The 24239-nt window shown below is 39.5% G+C and overlaps 1 protein-coding gene across 2 annotated transcripts in view; it reads right to left on the reverse strand.

Moving 5' to 3' along the window:
* Positions 1-24239, reverse strand: part of alc (5'-AMP-activated protein kinase subunit beta-1) — a 45112-nt gene that overhangs the window by 17617 nt on the left and 3256 nt on the right. For both annotated transcript variants that reach the window (XM_071661568.1, XM_071661570.1), the window contains exons 2-5: positions 21248-21445; positions 14275-14441; positions 6868-7115; positions 3999-4120 (exon numbers count right to left, since the gene is read on the reverse strand). In XM_071661568.1, coding sequence (XP_071517669.1) covers positions 3999-4120; positions 6868-7115; positions 14275-14441; positions 21248-21433 — 723 coding nt within the window. In that variant the 5' untranslated portion in view covers positions 21434-21445. The remainder of the gene's footprint in view (positions 1-3998; positions 4121-6867; positions 7116-14274; positions 14442-21247; positions 21446-24239) is intronic.

Raw genomic sequence — 24239 nt, forward strand, 5'->3', positions numbered from 1 at the left:
AGTGTGTTTTATGATGTGCATCAGCAGAGGCGATTAAAGGCAAATGCACCTAAGATTATAGTAATGGTGTCTAAATGGAAACAGGGTGAAAGTACAGATTTTGAAAAGCCCTATAAAGTGAGAGAAGAAAGTGTTAAAGATATGGGGGAGAAAGACTGGAAGAGGTAAGAGAATTTAAGTGTTTAGGAGCTATCTTGGATAAGTTTGGTGATATGGAAGGACAAACATGGGAAGGAGCAGTAAAGGGGTACAGACTAACTGGGTTCCTAAATACAATAATGAAGGGTAGAGGTGTAAGTACAGAAAAGCTGAAGAAAGGATTAAAGGCAGCTTAGTCGTCCCAAACCCGACCTATGCAGCCATAACATGGGCATGGTATGAGTCACAGTCAAGAATCCAAAGCTGTAAAAATGAGCTAATTGAGATAAGTATGTAGTATGACTAGATGCAATGAAAAGAAATGAGGGGTTGAAAGGAGATTTGACATGATAGGGAATGCAAAGGGGAATGAACTATTGAGCATTAGTGTAAGTGAAATGAGGTGGTTTGGGCATGCGGAAGGAATGCAAGATGGGAAGTTTAAGAGCAGTGTGTATGACAGTACAATTAAAGGAATTTGTGTGAGAGGATAACCAACTGTGACATGGAAAACAGAGTGGATGAGTACTGGAGGAGATAAATGGTGGAAGAATGCATGGAATGGTGTATGAGAGGGAGGCATGTACAGACAGAGAAGTGGAGACTTCTGCCACAGCCATTTAATTGATGGGAGTTCCCTGGAGGGGCAGGGTATCAGAGGTATTGATATACAGATAGAAAACTGAGTACTGTTATAGATATACAGACAGAAAACTGAGTACCATCTATAAAAAGAAAACCAACAGACATAAGTCAATGCTAAATATTCCTGGATGTACAGAAATGTAAGTCATAAAGATTGAAAAAACTCTTCTCTTTGAGATAATGTTCAGTGAGCATGAAATATATTACCAGGGACTTTACCGTTCAGGACCTTCTGAATCTTATTTCCAGTGAAGAGGCTTCTGCCTTTAATCACCCTTAGCAAACAACCCTAGGGTTTCTGTAGTTCATCTTGGCCAATCAGCAAGTGCCACTGGGCAGATGCCACTGACCCACTCCATATCAGCCATACAGAGTTCACAAGGCAAAGATCATGAATCTAACACAAAGTAGTCAAAGGAAGGTACAGAAAAATGGATTCTGAAAAATGGAGGGGATGGCAGAACAAGGTAAGAAAACACTGTACATCTGCCCATGGACCCCATCATAGAGAAAAAAAGGTTTTCAGTTTTCAAAACCTACATTTCTCTCCTCTGCAGTCCATCCCACAAAAGCATAAGAGCATACCCACATGAGGAATGAGGGTTTAGAGAAAAACCTTTTTAATGTAACAACACCCAAGAGCAAAAATAAATACAAGAACATCACCGATTTTCCAGCACTCTTGGTTCCAAAGCCTTGTAGGATTAACCATTTTGCCGGACCAAACGTGGTCACGTAATAATAATTCATCAACACACCTCTAACCCACTAATTATACATCTCCTATGTGTCTAAAGTATTCCATGGACTGCTAGAAATCTATATTCACTATATACACGCTCATGTTGTAATTTAAGTTCTTTATGGAAAACTTAACCTGGTCCATTATCATGCTACCTGACAAGTCCACTCCATCACTCCGACACTGTCAAAACCATTCTATCATCACTCAATCATGCTCAGTAGTCTTACCATCTTTCATACTTTTTCTAATCGTCATTTGCTTCTTGGAATCGCTGTCTGCATAGAATTTCAATATTTTCTCCCTTTGGTTCTTTATATCATAAACAGTTGATGAACCAATACTGTAATGTCACACAGTTTACGCAACAAAACACCATGGTCCATTTTTTTCTACAGTTCTACTTTATCAGGGATCGATATGGACTGGTGTTTACGTCTAACACCACGACTGACACTCTCATATGCCTTAGAAGCCATAGCTAGGGTTTTACTTAAGCAAAATAAACCAAGAACCTCATAGAATTGCAGTATCTCTACCAACAAGTGCAGTGTCAAAAATGTAAATAAGCAAGCCCTACACACAATGCCATCTGTGGCTGCCCAATAAACTAGTCTGGTGGCCATGGTAATTTCAAGTTCCTCATGTAATTCTGTCTGGACTAAAGGAGGTGCCAAACCATCAGTTGCCGGTAATTCAGTGGTGTACCTCTACCTTCATTGGTGAATTAGTAGAATGTTTGGCTCTTTGGTCTCTCCTGGAGCAAAAAAAATCCCAGAGATACATAGGGTAAATCCACAATATCTTAACTGATGTATTTTCTGACAATGTGGAAGAAAAGTGGAAAAAGAGTGCTAAAAGTTCCTGTTGCTGACATTTTAAAATGAGAGGTTTCTGTGGAAGACCTATGCTAAGGACGTCTTCCTCAGCTCTTCCATACAGCCTCAGCTGAGCTAAGATGATGAATATCTTGATCCACAAACTGATATTTCTCACAAAGACATGTATCAAGGTTCCAGGGTGCACAAATAAATGATCCTCTATGTAAGCTCTGATGAAGTAGCAAAGATCTATGAGATTTAACTGGATATGAAGCATGATATTCTCTTGATGAAAGCTTCCAAGAGCAGATGGTTACAAGACCATTTCTATATTTAATGGTTTGATTTTCAATTCCCATGGGGAAAGAGTGAAAGAATTCTACCTCAATATTCCCTGTGTAATAGAAGGCAACTGAAGAGGACAGGAGCAGGGGGGGTTGGAACCCCCACTTTTTCATCCATATTAGCAATAGGGATGTGTATTTCACTTTGCCAAATGACAATCACTGTTCCTATGAAAAATCCTGGATATAGGTTCATAGCATATTGTATATAAATTTTTGAAGTGATATAATTAGTTTACAAATGTGAATGGTTTCCTCTTCTTGTGTCTTAGTTGGTTAGTTCATATCATTCTCTTAGTCACTTCAGCATTCTTGGCCTCTAAAAAAAATCTGAACAAATGATACAAGTGATATTGACAAATGTGGCACATTTTGGCTAAAAACTTTGGGATGATGGTTACTTGAGACTGCCACTTACTCAAGTTCATATGGTAGTGTATAGCCTCTGAGGTGGAGGAAAAAAGTTTTTTTTATCAGTCTGGGAGGAGCTCCTCAAGCTGCAGCCACAGCCACAATGAATATTCAGAGGAGTAGAAAACCAAAAAACATATGTTGTCATTGTCTGTCCCACTTCAATGATAATTTGTGATATTTTACCACTACAACTTAATAAACCCCTCCTGAAGTATATAAAATCTTTCAGCACATTGAAACAAGTGAAATCTTTTTCTTTTTAAATCTGTTATTCATATAACCCTAAGACCCCTTTTACAAGGCTTCTGCAGCTCCAAGACTGTGCTGCAATTGGTAAGAGGGAAAAGATGGACTACTTTGGAATGATCAATTTTATGATTGAACTCCTTTAGTCCAGCGACAATGATACAACTTCGCCAGAGGTGACTTTTCCACTGCATTGTAACCTCATGCTGGCAGAGTTTTTTAAAGCAGTCTTCTTTATTTGATAATCTTTAATTATATACATATTTCATTCTGGAGACATTTATGAACAGCTTATCAAGTGGGGCACTGTGGGTTAAAATCTAGTATAGGTGACTGCAAAATCACCGGCGTTTAAGGTGCAGAGGTATTTTCGGAGACATTTTCTTGAAAAAAAGGTGTCACATATAGCAAAGAATATGGTATACAACTAAAGGAAATCAGTGGGGGTAAATATAGAAAAAAACAAAAATACAATGAAAAAAATGAATAATGGATTAAATGTGGAGTTGAACAAGTGTTGCTAGATCATAGATGTGACATGAGCATGTTATCTGATATACGTTTCTGAAAGAATAGCAGAAATGCAAATGCAACAAATGAATAAATGGGATATTTACTTGGAATAAAACCATCACAATATCAACTTACAGATATAGGTGTATCTTTATTGAGAATAACTTGAAGCAAGTGAGGAGGCAGGACTGGGGGTCCGCGAATCTTCTCAGACTGCTGATACTCTGGAATTTCTTGACTGTATTCATCCTTCTTGTCTAGAAGAAAAAGGGTACCAAAAATGACTTATACGATGAATTCAATAACAAGAACAAATAATGAAGCTATGCTAAAAAGTATCCCTAGCAAGCATAAACACTGTACCGCTTTATTACTTTATTATTCTGTTTGTTCATTCAAAGTGTCCTATCATATCAGATCATAAACTTTTTTACACTAAATCTTATTAGAAAACAAGTTGAAGTTCTGTTAAATTTGTATCTTTTATTTCATTCTGTCTGCCTACATCTATTTCAGTGCTATTGTTAGTACACAATTCAATGATACTATGGTTAGAGATACCTTTTTCATTTAACCTTGGTGTTTACAATACCCACCAATGAAGAAGACACAAGCAGCCCTGCATAATCATACTGAGACAAATCACTTTACCCCACCAAAACGTGTTGGTGTCCACCACTGAAGATGGCAATCACTTGCAAGCAGTGACAACTACACGACGTGCCAGCATACCACATGAGCCCTTCTCAGTAGCAGTTTAGCTGTTGTAGGAGGAAGGAACATTTTGTTGTACTTCCCATTTATGCCCTGGAATTTTTTTCTCCCTTTCATACCTCTACCATCTAATATGGTTGAAAATACTCACAAGTGACAAAATAGCTTCTATGGTAGCACTTTACAATGGAAATAAGCTACTCTGACCCAAGACCCATGTGAAACTCCTTAGGAAGACCATAAAACCTATCTATTTACTCTGATGCAGATCCCCAATCAAGTGCAAAAAAATTAAAAGGAAAAACCCTTGGCTGCTCATCGATGTGTCATAAAAATAATGCAGAGCCAATTACACGAGGACCTTAAGTGCCACAGCTACAGGCTGCATTCCAAAAATCTCATAATCCACAAACACCAGCATCTTGGGAGTGATGAATCCATCTTTTCTGTAACAGGTGGCTGTGGTGGGGGTGTATATGTTTAACTAGACTGTGATCCATTTGACCTCAAGTACACTGCAAACACTGTAAAGTTCCCTGCTTCACTTATGGTACGGGACTGTTTCAGTTATCATGGTGTTGGGGACCTTGGAGTGTCGCCAAAGAATGAAACTATGAACAGACATACCTTGAGCTACAGTGTGACCATCTTCCAGATTCACTCAAAAAGTGCTAAACCAAAATGTTCATACATAAGAAGGCTCCCTACCACACTGCTAAACTAGTCAATGTTTGGTTTTTAAGTACAGCCTAATTGAGTTTTTCAGAAGAAAAACTGTAGGTACTTATGAAAATGAAATTACATACAGGAATACTTCATTGCTACCAAAGCTGAAGGCAGGCATTTGTGAAATTTGGGTGAAGATGGACCCTAAATGGCTTCTGAAACTTGCTGACCAAGTTCCTGGTCATTCTATGAAGTGTATACAGAGGAAAGGAGACCAATAAGGTACTAGATGGTGGTGAATACACAATTTTCATGGTTATATTTCATTTTTATCCTTGAGGGTTATGCCACAGCACCCTTGCACCTACTTCATTGGTGAGCACTGTATGGTTAGAGATGTACCCTTTGTAATATTTTTCCTTGAGGGTTAAGCTGCAGCCCCATTGTGACTACTACATTGGTGAGCACTGTATGGTTAGAGATGTAACATTTGTACAACTCAGATCAACTGTGTTTTCTTGCTGGTTTGTTTATATATAATTGTATCAAGTTGGTAGCCTCACATAAATTCATTAGTTTCTCAAACCACTCTTAACTACCAAGACTCTCTCTCTCTCTCTCTCTCTCTCTCTCTCTCTCTCTCTCTCTCTCTCTCTCTCTCTCTCAAGTACTCATCCACACAGGAAACAGCATTGCTATCCCCTGCTCCAGCGAGGTAGCACCAGGAAAACAGACAAAAAAGACCACATTTGTTCACACTCAGTCTCTAGCTGTCACATGTATTGCAACAAAACCACAGCTCCCTATCCACATCCAGGTCCCACAGACATTTCCATGGTTTACCCCAGATGCTTCACTTGCCATGGTTCAGTCCACTGACAGCACATCGACCCTGATATACCACATCATTCCAATTCACTCTATTCCTTGCATGACTTTCACCCTCCTGTATGTTCAGGCCTTTTTCACTCCATCTTTCCACCTCCACCAGCAAATAATAGAATAACTTTAAAGTATAAGTTCAAGTAAATATCTTGCAAGCTATTCACATACTACATAAGGCTCAAACTAGATTACACTTCTTAAATTTGGTCATCACACCTAAAGAAGCACAAACATCTAAAAGAGAAGGTTCTGAGGAGGTAAACAAAGATGGTAACACAATTAAGAGAGCTGAGTTAGAGAGTGGGGCTAGAGGATGTTATATTTGCCCACTTTGAGAGAGTGAAGAAAGTGGGGTGACCTGATCACAACCCTCAAGTCTTCAAAACAGATCAATGATGTAGATACTGAACAGCTTTTCAAGAGATGTGGGGACATAACATGAAATTAAGCAAAAATCTTAAAAAAATACATAAAAAAAAGTACTTTCACAGTATAAGAGTGGTAGATGAATGGAACAGACTGACAGAGTGCATGGTAAATGCAGGCAGCATACATAAATCTAAAAGAAGTTGCATGATAGTGGACACAGTTCATGAGATGAGGCCCCATGAATGCAAAACTCTCTCCCTGTAAAGCAAAAATAGATAATCACTCTCATATGTACACATTAAACATGGTATGCTTTGTGGTTAATGTTAGGGGCACAAAAAACTATTATGCTCATAATCTAAAGACATACCGCCCACTTTCTCTCTATTTGCATTCTGGCCACTGAAGAGTTTATCCTTCTTGTCATTGGGATCTCGCAAAAGGGCATTTTCAAATTCTTCAAAATCACTTTCACTGATACTAATGGTGTTATTTTGAGTGCCCATGTTATTGTTACATGCAGCCTCATTCTGGTTAACCTTCCACTCGCCATCCACTAAAAACTTGTACTCGTGATGACCTTCAGGTAAATCAACAATTGCCACAAAGTCCTTCTCACTGAAATAATAAAATAAGAGCATAAAACACCTAAAAATATTCAGTAAACAACCTCATATCAAAATGATACTTACAGGAACTATAATTTGCTTGTTTATAAAACAATTTTCCTGAAAATCATAATCACGTAGTAAAACAACAAAAAAATTATACATACGAAAAAAGGTTTCAATCTCATAATTTTCTACATCTAGACAAAAAAAAGGATACTGGAGTCTAATCCCCATCAAAATCATAAAAATAAACTAAAATAATCAAATACAGCTCATTATCATCTGCAAACCTTCATCCCTAAGCACATAAGGATTGTAGAAAAATGCAGCCTCTTGAATCAAAAATGCTTATATAATGACATACACTATCATGTAAAAGTCAATCATTATTAATGACTGTAAATCAAAGTATTTATGCTACTGTATCTCTAGTCCTTACACAGAGCAACATTTCTGTACGACAGTAGTTTATGTTTTCACAAAACTCAACAGCTGTCATCCCCTACCCAATATGTCCTTAACAACTATCATGAAGCATTCCACTCAACTCTGTTATACACTTTCTCAAGACCCATAAAAGCTATACACAGCTTCTTACCTTCTGCTACATACTTTTCCACAGTCATTCTCATTGCAGAAATATGATCCACACATCCCCTACCTTTCCTAAACCCCCTTGTTCTTCACTTATTCTGCATTCAGTTACTTCCATCACTCTATCAATCAGTACTCTTGTACAAACAATTCCCGGTATACTTAACAGCGGGGGGGCTGGAAACCCCCCTCCTTGTATATAAACAGAAGGAACAGAAGAAGGAGTCATGCAGGGAGTGCTCATCCTCCTCGAAGGTTCAGATTGGGGTGTCTAAATGTGTGTGGATGTAACCAAGATGAGAAAAAAGGAGAGATAGGTAATATGTTTCAGGAAAGGAACGTGGATGTTTTGGCTCTGAGTGAAACAAAGCTCAAGGGTAAAAGGGTAGAGTGGTTTGGGAACGTCTTGGGAGTAAGTTCAGGGGTTAGAGAGAGGACAAGGGCAAAGGAAGGAGTAGCAATCCTTGTGGAGCAACTGTGGGAATATGTGATTGAGTGTAAGAAAGTAAACTCTAGATTGATATGGGTAAAACTGAAAGTGGATGGAGAGAGATGGATGATTATTGGTGCCTATGCACCTGGGCATGAGAAGAAAGATCATGAGAGGCAAGTGTTTTGGGAGCAGCTGAGTGAGTGTGCTAGCAGCTTTAATGCATGAGACTGGGTTATAGTGGTGGGTGATTTGAATGTAAAGGTGAGTAATGTGGCAACTGAGGGTATAAATGGTGTACATGGGGTGTTCAGTGTTGTAAATGGAAATGGTGAAGAGCTGCTGGATTTGTGTGCTGAAAAAGGACCGGTGATTGGGAATACCTGGTTTAAAAAGAAAGATATACATACATATACGTATGTGAGTAGGAGAGATGGCCAGAGGGTGTTATTGGATTATGTGTTAATTGATAAGTGTGTAAAAGAGAGACTTTTGGATGTTAATGTGCTGAAAGGGGCAACAGGAGGGATGTCTGATCACTATTTTGTGGAGGCGAGGGGGAAGATTTATAGAGGTTTTCAGAAAAGAAGAGAGAATGTTTGGGAGAAGAGAGTGGTGACAGAAGTGAGCTTGGAAAGTAGACTTGTGTGAGGAAATACAAAGAGAGATTGAGTGCAGAATAGCAAAAGGTGAGAGCAAATGACACAGGAGTGAGAGAGGAATGGGCTGTATTTAGGGAAGCAGTGATGGCTTGCGCAAAAGATGCATGCGGCATGAGAGAGCTGGGAGGTGGGCGGATTAGAAAGGGTTGTAAGTGGTGAAATGAAGAAGTAAGATTGTTAGTGAGAGAAAAGAGAGAGGCATTTGGACAATTTTTGCAGGGAAGTAGCAAAAATGACTGGGAGATGTATAAAAGAAAGTGGCAGGAGGTCAAGAGAATGGTACAAGAGGTGAAAGAGAGGGCCTATATGAGAGCTGGGATGAGAGAGCATCATTAAATTTTAGGGAGAATAAAAAGATGTTTTGGAAGGAGGTAAATAAAGTGTGTAAGACAAGAGAACAAATGGAACATCAGTGAAGGGGGCAAATGGGGAGGTGATAACAAGTAGTGATGATGTGAGAAGGAAATGAAGTGAATCTTTAGAAGGTTTGTTGAATGTGTTTGATGATAGAGTGGCAGATATAGGGTGTTTCGTCAGGGAGGTGTGCGAAGCGAGAGGGTCAGGGAGAATGGTTTGGTGAACAAAGAAGAGGTAGTGAAAGGTTGGTGGAAGATGAAAGCTGGCAAGGCAGTGAATTTGGATGGTACTGCAGTGGAATTTATCAAAAAAGGGGGGTGACTGTGTTGATGACTGGTTGGTAAGAATATTTAATGTATGTTTGGATCATGGTGAAGTGCCTGAGGATTGGCAGAATACATGCATAGTGCCACTGTACAAAAGCAAAGGGAAGAAAGGTGAGTGTTCAAATTACAGGGGCATGCGTTTGTCGAGTATTCCGAGGAAATCATGTGGGAGGGTATTGATTGATAGGGTAAAGGCATGTACAGAGCATCAGATTGGGGAAGAGCAGTGTGGTTTCAGAAGTGGTAGAGGATGTGTGGATTAGGTGTTTACTTTGAAGAATGTATGTGACAAGTACTTAGAAAAACAGATGGATATGTATGTAGCATTCATGGATCTGGAGAAGGCATATGATAGGGTGGATAAATATGCTTTGTGGAAGGTTTTAAGAGTATATGGTGTGGAAGTTAAGTTGCTACAAGCAGAGAAAAGTTTATACCAAGGATGTAAGGCATGAGTACGAGTAAAAAGAGAGGAAAGTGATTGGTTCCCAGTGAATGTCGGTTTGCGGCAGGGGTGTGTGATGTCTCCATGGTTGTTTAATTTGTTTATGGATAGGGTGGTTAGGGAGGTGTATGCTGGAGTTTTAGAGAGAGGGGCAAGTATGCAGTCTGTTGTGGATGAGAGGGCTTAGGAAGTGAGTCAATCATTGTTTGCTGACAATACAATGCTGGTGGCTGATTCGGATGAGAAACTTCAGAAGTTGGTGACTGAGTTTGATAAAGTATGTGAAAGAAGAAAGTTGAGAGTAAATGTAAATAAGAACAAGGTTATTAGGCTCAGTAGGGTTGAGGAACAAGTTAATTGGGAAGTAAGTTTGAATGAAGAAAAACTGAAGGAAGTGAGATGTTTTACATATCTGGGAGTGGACTTAGCTGCAGATGGAACCATTGAAGCAAAAGTGAGTCACACCGTGGGGGAGGAAGCAAAGATTCTAGGAGCATTAAAGAATGTGTGGAAGGTGAGAATGTTATCTTGGAGAGCAAAAATGGGTATGTTTGAAGGAATAGTGGTTCCAACAATGTTATATGGTTGCAAGACATGGGCTATACTTAGAATTGTGAGGAGGAGGGTGGATGTGTTGGAAATGAAATGTTTGAGGACAATATGTGGTGTGAGGTGGTTTGATACAGAAAGTATTGAAAGGGTAAGAGAGATAAGTGGTGATAAAAAGAGTGTGGTTGAAAGAGCAGAAGAAGGTGTGTTGAAATGGTTTGGACACATGGAGAGAATAAGTGAGGAAACATTGACAAAGAGGATATATGTCTCAGAGGTGGAGAGAAGAAGGATAAGTGGGAGACCATATTGGAGGTGGAAGGATGGAGTGAAAAAGATTTTGAGTGATCGGGGCCTGAACGTACAAGGGGGTGAAAGGCGTGCAAGGAATTGAGAGGATTGGAATGATGTGGTATACCAGGGTCGACGTGCTGTCATTGGATTGAACCAGGGCATGTGAAGCATCTGGGGTAAACCAAGGAAAGTTTTGTGGGGCCTGGATGTGGAAAGGGAGCTGTGGTTTTGGTGCATTACATATGACAGCTAGAGACTGAGAGTGAACGAATGTGGCCTTTGTTGTCTTTTCCTAGTGCAACTTCATGTGTGGTGGGGTGATGACGGGAATGGATGAAGGCAGCATGTAAGAATATGTACATGTGTAGATATGTATATGTATGTATATATTGAAATGTATAGGTATGTATATGTGCGTGTGTGGGCATTTATGTATATATATATATATGTGTAATGTAGGTGGATTGGGCCATTCTTCGTCTGTCTCCTTGAAAAATCTCGCTAACGCGGGAGACAATGACAAAGTATAATAATAATATTATTCATTCTATTTATATCTATCATACTTTGTCACTGTCTCCCGCGTTAGCGAGGTAGCACAAGGAAACAGACAAAAGAATGGCCCAACCCATCCAAATACACATGTATATAGGTACAAGCCCACACATGCACAAATACATACCTATACATTTCAACGTATACATATATATACATACACAGACACATACATATATACACATGTACATATTCATACATGCTGCCTCTATTCATTCCTGTCGCCATCCCGCCACACATGAAATAGCATCCATCCCTCCCCCCCTGCGAGGCAGTGCTAGGAAAAGACAAAAGGGCACATTCATTCACACTCAGTCTCTAGCTGTCATGTGTTATGCACCAAAACCACAGCTCCCTTTCCACATCCAGGCCCCACAAAACTTTCCATGGTTTACCCCAGATGCTTCACATGCCCTGGTTCAATCCACTGACAGTACATCGACTCTTTTTAGTACCACACATCTCTCTTACCCTTTCATTATTTACTTGATCAAACCACCTCACACCACATATTGTCCTCAAACATTTCATTTCCAACACATCCACCATCCTCTGCACAACTCTAACTATAGCCCATGCCTCGCTACCATATAACATTGTTTTAACCACTATTCCTTCAAACACGCCCATTTTTGCTTTCCGAGATAATGTTCTCGCCTTCCACACATTCTTCAATGCTCCCAGAAACTTTGCCCTACCCTATGACTCACTTCCGTTTCCATGATTCCATCTGCTGCCAAATCCACTCCCAGATATCTAAAACACTCCACTTCCTCCAGTTTTTCTCCATTCAAACTTACTTCCCAATTGACTTGTCCCTCAACCCTACTGAACCTAATAACCTTGCTCTTATTCACATTTACTATCAGCTTTCTTCTTTCACACATTTTACCAAACTCAGCAACCAGCTTCTGCAGTTTCTCACCCGAATCAGCCACCAGCGCTGTATCATCAGCAAACAACAACTGACTCACTTCCCAAGCACTCTCATCCACAATAGACTGCATACTTGCCCCTCTCACTAAAACTCTTGCATTCACCTCCCTAACAACCCCATCCATAAACAAATCAAACAACCATGGAGACATCACACACCCCTGCCTCATTCACTGGGAACCAATCAATTCACTCTCTTCCTACTCGTACACTTGCCTTACATCTTTGATAAAAACTTTTCACTGCTTCTAGCAACTTACCTCCCACACCATATACTCTTAATACTTTCCACAGAGCATCTATCAACTCTTATCATATGCATTCTCCAGATTCATAAATGCCACATACAAATTCATTTGTTTTTCTAAGTATTTCTCACATACATTCTTCAAAGCAAACACCTGATCACACATCCTCTTCCACTTCTGAAACTACACTGCTCTTCCCCAATCTGATGCTCTGTGCATGCCTTCACCCTCTCAATCAATACCTTCCCATATAATTTCCCAGGAATACTCAACAAACTTATACCTCTGTATCTGAACACTCATCTTTATCCCCTTTGCCTTTGTACAATGGCACTATGCATGCATTCTGCCAATCCTCAGGCACTTCACCATGCACCATACGTACAGTAAATATCTTCACCAACAGGTCAACAACACAGTCACCCCCTTTTTTAATAAATTCCATTCATTATACTTGATTGCCGTTTCCCACATCATTGAGGTAGCACTAGGAAACTGACAAAGAATGGCCTATCCACTTATATACAAATATATATACATAAACGCACATATACACACATATATACATATCAATATATACACATTCAAAGATATATACATATATACACATGCACATAATTCATACTTGCTTGCCTTCATCCATTCCTGGTGCCACTCCACCCCACAGGAAACAGCATCACTTCCCCCTGCTTCACTAAGGTAGCACCGGGAAAACAGACAAAAAAGGCCACACTCGTTCACACTCAGACTGTAGCTGTCATGTGTAATGCACCAAAACCACAGCTCCCTATCCACAACCAGGCCCTACAGAACTTCCCCTATAATTGCTACATACATCCTTTGCACCTTTTCTTTGAGTAAAGGAACAATAATGGCTTTCACCCAATCCTTAGGCACAATCTTCTGCTTCCATGATAAATTACGTATCAAATGCATCCACTCTAACACACTTTCTCCTCCATACTTCAACATTTCAGCCATAATCCCATCCAATCCAGGTGCCTTTCCTACCCTCAACCTCATCACTGCCCTTTCTACCTCCCTACTTGCTTTAGGCTCCTGCACTTGTACCTTTTCCTTCCCCCCTCCATACCAATGCATCAGTTCTTCAACATATTCTCTTCATCTTCCTTTCACTTCCTGCTTTTGATTCAGCAACTCCCCTCCCTTACTTCTCACAATTACATTTCCAATCCTACATCCACCTCCTTCCTTTTTCACCTACTTTCAGTAGAATTTCTTATTTTTCCTAACTTTTCCACTTAACTTTCTTCAAAAATCTTCATCTACTCTTTCTTTACTTTTCTTTATCAGCTTCTGAACATTTTGCTTAAAAATCTTATATTCTTCCCTCCTCCTTTGCTGGATGTCCAGGCACTAGTACAATCCTTTCAAACAATCCACCATATGCCATTTACTTCTCTCCCACAGCACTTCTAATCTCATCCATCCACCATGCATTTACCCTTATATTCTTGATTTTCACAACCTTGTACCTAACTAATAATTCTACAACCTGTAACAGTTTTTCTCCAAACATATCAAAAATCTCATTCACACATGATTGCATACCGACATTTCCTGCAAGTTCATCTAAACTTTGTTACCCATACTTTACCACCACTCACAGCCTTTTCTCACCTACCTAGCTGCCACCTTCTACATGCAACACACTTCGTTTGCACATGCCAGCACTGCCTAATTAGACATGACTAGATAGGACTACTAAATATTTATCTCATGCTCTGTGGAGTGCATAAAATGACTTACCTCTTAACCATGGGTATTGTTTGCCATTCATTAAATGTTCCTGCAATAGCAACACTATTCCCTCCACCACTCCACTTGATGACAAAGGGTAGCATCTTCTTATTATTACCTTGAGTCAAAATTGGCTGAGGTCTACGTGGTACTGGATCCTCATTTTCTTTCCCCTCCTGAAGTGATCAAATCAGTATATCACTGACCTTAACATACGGTTGAAATAAAAAAGTAACTAGACATACCTACACTTATAGGCAAATCACTCACCATCAAGTTGACTCCATAAGGAGACACCATCAAATTCATCTTCATTCCAGCCATGATAAACCAAAATTTACTTCAAAGGCCATATTCACTTCACCTTATCTTCATAGCACCCTTATGGGCCAGGTCAATGGCCATCTTCATTACACCTCTATCATCAATGCATCCTCATCTTCAATTAACTCTTTCTTCAATACACCCTTGTCTTCATTACATCCTTGTCTTCACTACACATTACCTTCATTACATCCTTGTATGTCAGATAAATGATCTTTACTACACCTTTATTTTCACTGAACACTTTCCTCACATTCATCTTCATTACATTATCTTAACTATATCCCTACAGGTCTGGTCAAAAGGCATATTAACAACATCCTCACCCTCACTATTTCCTCAACATCACTGGCCTTTGATCTAACCCTTATGGGTCAAGTCACTGAGCATCATAACTATATCTTCAGCTTAGCTACTTCTTCAACTCCACTGGTATCTGATCTGACCCTTACAAGTTCAATTAAAGGTCATTACTAAACATTCATCTTCAAAATATCCTCAACACCCCTGGCATTTAACCAGACCCATAATGGTCAGTTTAAACACATCTTCAAAATGTTTTTGGTGAAATGTGCTGATTGTTGGGAAGATGAAAAAAATAACATGAAAATATTTTTCTTTTCTTTGAAGAGACATAACAAGAATGTTTATGAATTAACTCAGAAAGTGCTTTTAAAAGGTATGCAAACTATTAAAATGTTGCCTTAACATCTTTACAAAACTACAGCAATCTGGAAGACAAAGAAGCAAAATTTTTCTTTCCAGTACATTATGATTATAACTTAATGCTCTCAATCAAATCATACATAAAACTGTTATCTACTTAACACATTAGTGACACCAATGTCTGATTAAATGAATGTGAATATTTAGATATTCAAAACAGAATTATGTATACAAAACACTGTTTATACTTTAGACTACAATTGGGGAGCCCTTACTTTAAATATCCATTAAATTCCAAAAAACAAATACAAGTTGAGTGTCCCATATCTAAAATGCATGGGAACAGAAGTTTCGGATTTTGGAATATTTGCATATACATGATGATAAAGTGGCAGATGAAGGGTGTTTTGGTCGGGGTGGTGTGCGAAGTGCGAGAGTCATGGAGAGCGTTTTGGTGAAGAGAAAAGAGGTGGGGAAAGCCTTATAGAAGACGAAATCCATCAAGGCGGTGGGTTTGGATGGTACTGCAGTTGAATTCATTAAGAAAGGAGGTTGCTGTGTTGCTGACTGGTTGATAAGGATATTCAATGCATGTATGGATCAAGGTGAGTGCTTGAGGATTAGTGAAATGCATGTATAATGCCACTGTACAACAGCAAAGGGGATAAAGGTGAGTATTCAAATTACAAAGGCATAAGTTTGCTCTGTATTCCTTGAAAATTGTATGGGAGTGTACTGACTGAGAGGGTGAAGGCATGTACTGGGCATCAGATTGGGGAGGAGCATTGTTGTTTCAAAAGTGGCAGAAGATAAGTGAATCAGGTATCTGCTCTCAAAATGTGAGAAATACTTAAGAGAAACAGATGGATTTGTATGTGGCAATTATGGATCTGGAGAAGGCATATGACAGGGTGGATAGAAATGCTTTGTGAAAGGTCTTAAGTGTATACAATGTGGGAAGTAAGCTGCTAGAAGCAGAGAAATTCTTATTAAGGGGGTAAGGCATGTGTACGAGTAGGAAGAGAGGAGAGTGACTAGTTCCCAGTGAAGGTTGGTCTGCTGCAGGGGTGTGTGAAGTCACCATGGTTGTTTAATTTGTTCATGAATGGGATGGTCTGAGAGTAAATGCAAAAGTTATGGAGAAAGGGGAGAGTATGCAGACTGTCGGGAATGAGTGGGCCTAAGAAGTGAGTCAGTTGTTGTTTGTTGATGATACAGCTCTAGTGGATGACTCAAATGAGAAACTGCAGAGACTGGTGACTGAGTTTGAAAAAGTGTATGAGAGGAGAAAGTTGAGAGCAAATGTGAATAAGAGCAAGGTTATTAGGTTCAGCAGGGTTGAGGGACAAGTTAGTTGGGATGTGAGTTTGAACGGAGAAAAATTGGACGAAGTGAAGTACTTTAGATATCTGGGAGTGGACTTAGCGGCGAATGGAACCATGGAAGCAGAACAGTCATAGGGTGGGGGAGAGGGCAAAAATTCTGGGAGCGATGAAGAATGTGTGGAAAGAGAGAACGTTATCTTGGAGAGCAAAAAAGGGTACCTTTTAAGGAATAGTAGTTCTAACAATATTATACGGTTGGAAGACATGGGTTTTAGATATGGTTGTATGGAGGAGGGTGGATGTGTTGGTAATGAAACGTATGAGGACAATATGTGATGTAAGGTGGTTTGATCAAGTAATTTATGAAAGGGTAAGAGAGATGTGTGGTAATTAAAAAGAGTGTAGTTGAGATAGCAGAAAAGGGTGTGTGGAATTGGTTAGGAAATATGGAGAGAATGAGTGAGGAAAGGTTGATAAAAAAGATATACTGTCAAAGATGGAGGGAACAAGGAGAAGCAGGAGACCAAATTGAAGGTGGAAGGATGGAGTGAAAAAGATTTTCAGCGATTGCAGCCTGAACATGCAGGAAAATGAGAGGCATGCAAGGAATAGAGTGAACTGAAATGATGTGTTACACTGGGGTCGACATGCTGTCAATGGACTGAGCCAGGGCATGTGAAATGTCTGGGGTAAACCATGGAAAGGTCTGTAAGGCCTGGATGTGGCTAAGAAGTTGTGGTATCGGTGCATTACACATGAGAGCTAGAGTGTGAATGAAAGTGGCCATTTCTTTTTGTCTGTTTTCCTGGCACTACCTCACTGACACAGGGGGTGGTAATGCTGTTTCCTGTAGGGTGGGGTGGCGCAAGGAATGGATGAAGGTAAGCAAGTATGAATATATACATGGGTATATGTCATACAAACCTCCAACAGCCAGGATCAAACCCGGGACCCCTGTGCCACAGGTGGGAATGCTACCACTAAGCTATGGGCCTGGCTAATAAGAAATAACTATTCGAATACTGTGTACTCGAATACCCTCAGTCTCACGTTGGTGAGCAACAGGGTCTACACCGGTCATTTCCCAAGAGGCACGCATAGCCAGCAGATAGCATTTTAGCAAACCTAACTGTACAACATGGAGGTATATGAATACGAAAAAAGTGCATAGGCACGCGCACCTTCATAGAAACTACAAACTTCCAATCCTTTCCTTATGAAGTGCTCCATTATGCTGTTCCTTATGAAGTGCTCCATTATGTTGGTCCTTATGAAGTGCTCCTTTATGCTGTTCCTTATGAGGTGCTCCATTATGCTGATCCTTATGAAGTACTCCCATTATGATCCTTATGAACTGCACCTTTATGCTGTTCCTTATGAAGTGCTCCATTATGGTGATCCTTGTGAATGCTCCTTTATGCTGTTCCTTATGAAGTACTCCATTATGTTGGTCTTTATGAAGTGCTCCATTATGGTGATCCTTATGAATGCTCCTTTATGCTGTTCCTTATGAAGTACTCCATTATGTTGGTCTTTATGAAGTGCTCCATTATGCTGTTCCTTATGAAGTGCTCCATTATGGTGATCCTTATGAATGCTCCTTTATGCTGTTTCTTATGAAGTGCTCCTTTATGCTGTTCCTTATGTAGTGCTCCATTATGGTGATCCATATGAATTGCTCCTTTATGCTGTTCCTTATGAAGTGCTCCATTATGTTGTTCTTTATGAAGTGCTCCTTTATGCTGTTCCTTATGAAATGCTCCTTTATGCTGTTCCTTATGAGGTGCTCCATTATGTTGATCCTTTAGAAGTGCTCCATTATGCTGTTCCTTATGAAGTACTCCATTATGTTGATTCCTATGAAGTGCTCCTTTATGCTGTTCCTTATGAAGTACTCCATTATATTGATTCTTATATGAGGTACTCCATTATGTTGATCCTCATGAAGTACTCCATTATGTTGATCCTGATGTAGTGCTCCATTATGTTGATCCTTATGAAGTACTCCATTATGTTGATCCTTGTGAAGTGTTCCATTATGTTGATCCTTATATAGTGCTCCATTATGCTGATACTTATGAAGTACTCCATTATGCTGTTCCTTATGAAGTACTCCTGTATGCTATTCCTTATGAAGTACTCCATTATGTTGATCGTGATGTAGTGCTCCATTATGTTGATCCTTATGAAGTACTCCATTATGTTGATCCTGATGTAGTGCTCAATTATGTTGATCCTTATGAAGTACTCCATTATGTTGATCCTTGTGAAGTGTTCCATTATGTTGATCCTTATATAGTGCTCCATTATGTTGATCCTTATTAAGTACTCCATTATGCTGTTCCCTATGAACTACTCCATTATGCTGTTCCTTATGAAGTACTCCTGTATGCTATTCCTTATGAAGTACTCCATTATGTTGATCCTTATGAAGTGCTCCTTTAAGCTGTTCTTTATGAAGTACTCCATTATGTTGATCCTTATGAGGTGCTCCATTATCTTGATCCTTATGAAGTACTCCATTATGTTGATCCTTATGAGGTGCTCCATTATCTTGATCCTTATGAAGTACACCATTATGTTGATCCTTATGAAGTATTCCATTATGTTGATCCTTATGAAGTACTCCATTATGTTGATCCTTATGAAGTACTCCATTATGCTGCTCCTTATGAAGTATTTCATTATGCTGTTCCTTATGAAGTACTCCATTATGCTGTTCCTTATGAAGTGCTCCATTATGTTGATCCTTATGAAGTATTCCATTATGATGAGCCTTATGAAGTGCTCCATTATGCTGTTCCTTATGAAGTGCTCCATTATGTTGATCCTTATGAAGTACTCCATTATGTTGAGCCTTATGAAGTGCTCCATTATGTTGATCCTTATGTAGTGCTCCATTATGTTGATCCTTGTGTAGTGCTCCATTATGTTGATCCTTATGAAGTACTCCATTATGCTATTCCTTATGAAGTACTCCATTATGCTGTTCCTTTAGAAGTACTCCATTATGATGATCCATATGAAGTACTCCATTATGTTGATCCTTATGAAGTGCTCCATTATGTTGTTCCTTATGAAATAGCTCCATTATGTTGATCCTTATGAAGTACTCCATTATGTTGAGCCTTATGAAGTACTCCATTATGTTGAGCCTTATGAAGTGCTCCATTATGTTGTTCCTTATGAAATAGCTCCATTGTGTTGATCCTTATGAAGTACTCCATTATGATGATCCTTATGTAGTGCTCCATTATGTTGATCCTTGTGTAGTGCTCCATTATGTTGATCCTTATGAAGTACTCCATTATGCTATTCCTTATGAAGTACTCCATTATGCTGTTCCTTAAGTACTCCATTATGATGATCCATATGAAGTACTCCATTATGTTGATCCTTATGAAGTGCTCCATTATGTTGTTCCTTATGAAATAGCTACATTATGTTGATCCTTATGAAGTACTCCATTATGATGATCCATATGAAGTACTCCATTATGTTGATCCTTATGAAGTGCTCCATTATGTTGTTCCTTATGAAATAGCTCCATTATGTTGATCCTTATGAAGTACTCCATTATGTTGAGCCTTATGAAGTACTCCATTATGTTGAGCCTTATGAAGTGCTCCATTATGCTGTTCCTTATGAAGTGCTCCATCATGTTGATCCTTACAAAGTGTTCAATTATGTTGATCCTTATGAAGTACTCCATTATGCTGTTCCTTATAAAGTACTCCATTATGCTGTTCCTTCTGAAGTGCTCCATTATGTTGATCATTATGAAGTACTCCATTCATTATGCTGTTCCTTATGAAGTGCTCCATCATGTTGATCCTTACAAAGTGTTCAATTATGTTGATCCTTATGAAGTACTCCATTATGCTGTTCCTTATAAAGTACTCCATTATGCTGTTCCTTCTGAAGTGCTCCATTATGTTGATCATTATGAAGTACTCCATTATGCTGATCCTTATGAAGTACTCCATTATGTTGATCCTTATGAAGTGTTCCATTATGTTGTTCCTTATGTAGTACTTCATTATGTTATTCCTTATGAAGTACTCTATTATGTTGATCCTTATGAAGTGCTCCATTATGTTGATTGTTTTGAATTACTCCTGTATGCTATTCCTTAGGAAGTACTCCATTATGTTGATCCTTATGAAGTACTCCATTATGTTGATCCTTATGAAGTGCTCATTTATGCTGTTCCTTATGAAGTGCTCCTTTATGTTGTTCCTATGAAGCGTTTCTTTATGTATCTATTTATCATTCTTTCACATATTCTGATTAAAAGTGAATATTATAAGTAATGTTTTGGAATTAGTTCAGCTACATCTTTGTATAATGGTTAATGATATTGATGAAATGGGCATAAAGTTTTCTCTTTACAAACCCAATGCTATGCATATGGCTAACCTGAGATCTGATTAAGTTGGACCATTCTTTTGCATGTCAGTCATCAACAATATGGAAAAAAAAGCTTTTCATTACTTGGCCATGTTTCAGCCACTTTAGCAAAATCATATCTTTCCACATATATGATGGAAATGACCATTCTTTTTTCACTTTATAATTTTCAGCCTTTAGTACTCAAAGGATACCAGTTATAATCTGTAAATTCTCACACTGTGAAGTCATTTAAGGTGAGGCAGGCCAGTACTTACCTTTGAGGCCTTGAGAACTACTGGTTCATGTTCCTCTTCTGATGGTTGCTGCTGGAGACCTTTCTGAGCCTTGTGTTTGTCAAATGTAAATGCTTGCCCATCGATTCTTCCTGGAGAATATGGTGGAAAAGGTTCACCAGGCTTATTACGATCCCGACGCTCCCCTGAAGATGCATGGTTACCCATGATTCACATAAACTGTAACAGAAAATCATTTTATAAGGTTTTTTTTTTTTTTGGCTTTGTCGCTGTCTCCCGCGTTTGCGAGGTAGCGCAAGGAAACAGACGAAAGAAATGGCCCAACCCCCCCCCATACACATGTATATACATACGTCCACACACGCAAATATACATACCTACACAGCTTTCCATGGTTTACCCCAGACGCTTCACATGCCCTGATTCAATCCACTGACAGCACGTCAACCCCGGTATACCACATCGCTCCAATTCACTCTATTCCTTGCCCTCCTTTCACCCTCCTGCATGTTCAGGCCCCGATCACACAAAATCTTTTTCACTCCATCTTTCCACCTCCAATTTGGTCTCCCTCTTCTCCTCGTTCCCTCCACCTCCGACACATATATCCTCTTGGTCAATCCTTCCTCACTCATTCTCTCCATGTGCCCAAACCATTTCAAAACACCCTCTTCTGCTCTCTCAACCACACTCTTTTTATTTCCACACATCTCTCTTACCCTTACGTTACTTACTCGATCAAACCACCTCACACCACACATTGTCCTCAAACATCTCATTTCCGGCACATCCATCCTCCTGCGCACAACTCTATCCATAGCCCACGCCTCGCAACCATACAACATTGCTGGAACCACTATTCCTTCAAACATACCCATTTTTGCTTTCCGAGATAATGTTCTCGACTTCCACACATTCTTCAAGGCTCCCAGAATTTTCGCCCCCTCCCCCACCCTATGATCCACTTCCGCTTCCATGGTTCCATCCGCTGCCAGATCCACTCCCAGATATCTAAAACACTTCATTTCCTCCAGTTTTTCTCCATTCAAACTCACCTCCCAATTGACTTGACCCTCAACCCTACTGTACCTAATAACCTTGCTCTTATTCACATTTACTCTTAACTTTCTTCTTTCACACACTTTACCAAACTCAGTCACCAGCTTCTGCAGTTTCTCACATGAATCAGCCACCAGCGCTGTATCATCAGCGAACAACAACTGACTCACTTCCCAGGCTCTCTCATCCCCAACAGACTTCATACTTGCCCCTCTTTCCAAAACTCTTGCATTTACCTCCCTAACAACCCCATCCATAAACAAATTAAACAACCATGGAGACATCACACACCCCTGCCGCAAACCTACATTCACTGAGAACCAATCACTTTCCTCTCTTCCTACACGTACACATGCCTTACATCCTCGATAAAAACTTTTCACTGCTTCTAACAACTTGCCTCCCACACCATATATTCTTAATACCTTCCACAGAGCATCTCTATCAACTCTATCATATGCCTTCTCCAGATCCATAAATGCTACATACAAATCCATTTGCTTTTCTAAGTATTTCTCACATATATTCTTCAAAGCAAACACCTGATCCACACATCCTCTACCACTTCTGAAACCACACTGCTCTTCCCCAATCTGATGCTCTGTACATGCCTTCACCCTCTCAATCAATACCCTCCCATATAATTTACCAGGAATACTCAACAAACTTATACCTCTGTAATTTGAGCACTCACTCTTATCCCCTTTGCCTTTGTACAATGGCACTATGCACGCATTCCGCCAATCCTCAGGCACCTCACCATGAGTCATACATACATTAAATAACCTTACCAACCAGTCAACAATACAGTCACCCCCTTTTTTAATAAATTCCACTGCAATACCATCCAAACCTGCTGCCTTGCCGGCTTTCATCTTCCGCAAAGCTTTTACTACCTCTTCTCTGTTTACCAAATCATTTTCCCTAACCCTCTCACTTTGCACACCACCTCGACCAAAACATCCTATATCTGCCACTCTATCATCAAACACATTCAACAAACCTTCAAAATACTCACTCCATCTCCTTCTCACATCACCACTACTTGCTATCACCTCCCCATTTGCGCCTTTCACTGAAGTTCCCATTTGCTCCCTTGTCTTACGCACTTTATTTACCTCCTTCCAGAACATCTTTTTATTCTCCCTAAAATTTAATGATACTCTCTCACCCCAACTCTCATTTGCCCTTTTTTTCACCTCTTGCACCTTTCTCTTGACCTCCTGTCTCTTTCTTTTATACATCTCCCACTCAATTGCATTTTTTCCCTGCAAAAATTGTCCAAATGCCTCTCTCTTCTCTTTCACTAATACTCTTACTTCTTCATCCCACCACTCACTACCCTTTCTAATCAACCCACCTCCCACTCTTCTCATGCCACAAGCATCTTTTGCGCAATCCATCACTGATTCCCTAAATACATCCCATTCCTCCCCCACTCCCCTTACTTCCATTGTTCTCACCTTTTTCCATTCTGTACTCAGTCTCTCCTGGTACTTCCTCACACAAGTCTCCTTCCCAAGCTCACTTACTCTCACCACCCTCTTCACCCCAACATTCACTCTTCTTTTCTGAAAACCCATACAAATCTTCACCTTAGCCTCCACAAGATAATGATCAGACATCCCTCCAGTTGCACCTCTCAGCACATTAACATCCAAAAGGTATGTTACATAATTCAGCTTCAAGAAAAAAAATCATTCTTTTAAAGACAAAATTCTAATATCTTCAGCATCATTTAAAAGCAATGATTATGTGATTATGGTTTAATCACATCAACTTCTGCTATTCATAGTAAGATATCACCCACCCATACTTTCTGTTTCCTAACCACTAACCTAAACTTAACGTCATTAAATATACCATATAATTAGTCTAGTTTACCTCCTGTTTCCATACTTTTTTCACCTCTTTAAACAAGTGTCAAGTAATGCTTGCCTCTCTGTTTTTAATT

The sequence above is a fragment of the Panulirus ornatus genome, unplaced genomic scaffold (genome assembly GCF_036320965.1).
Source record: "Panulirus ornatus isolate Po-2019 unplaced genomic scaffold, ASM3632096v1 CTG_496_pilon, whole genome shotgun sequence".
Taxonomy (NCBI): Eukaryota; Metazoa; Arthropoda; class Malacostraca; order Decapoda; family Palinuridae; genus Panulirus; species Panulirus ornatus.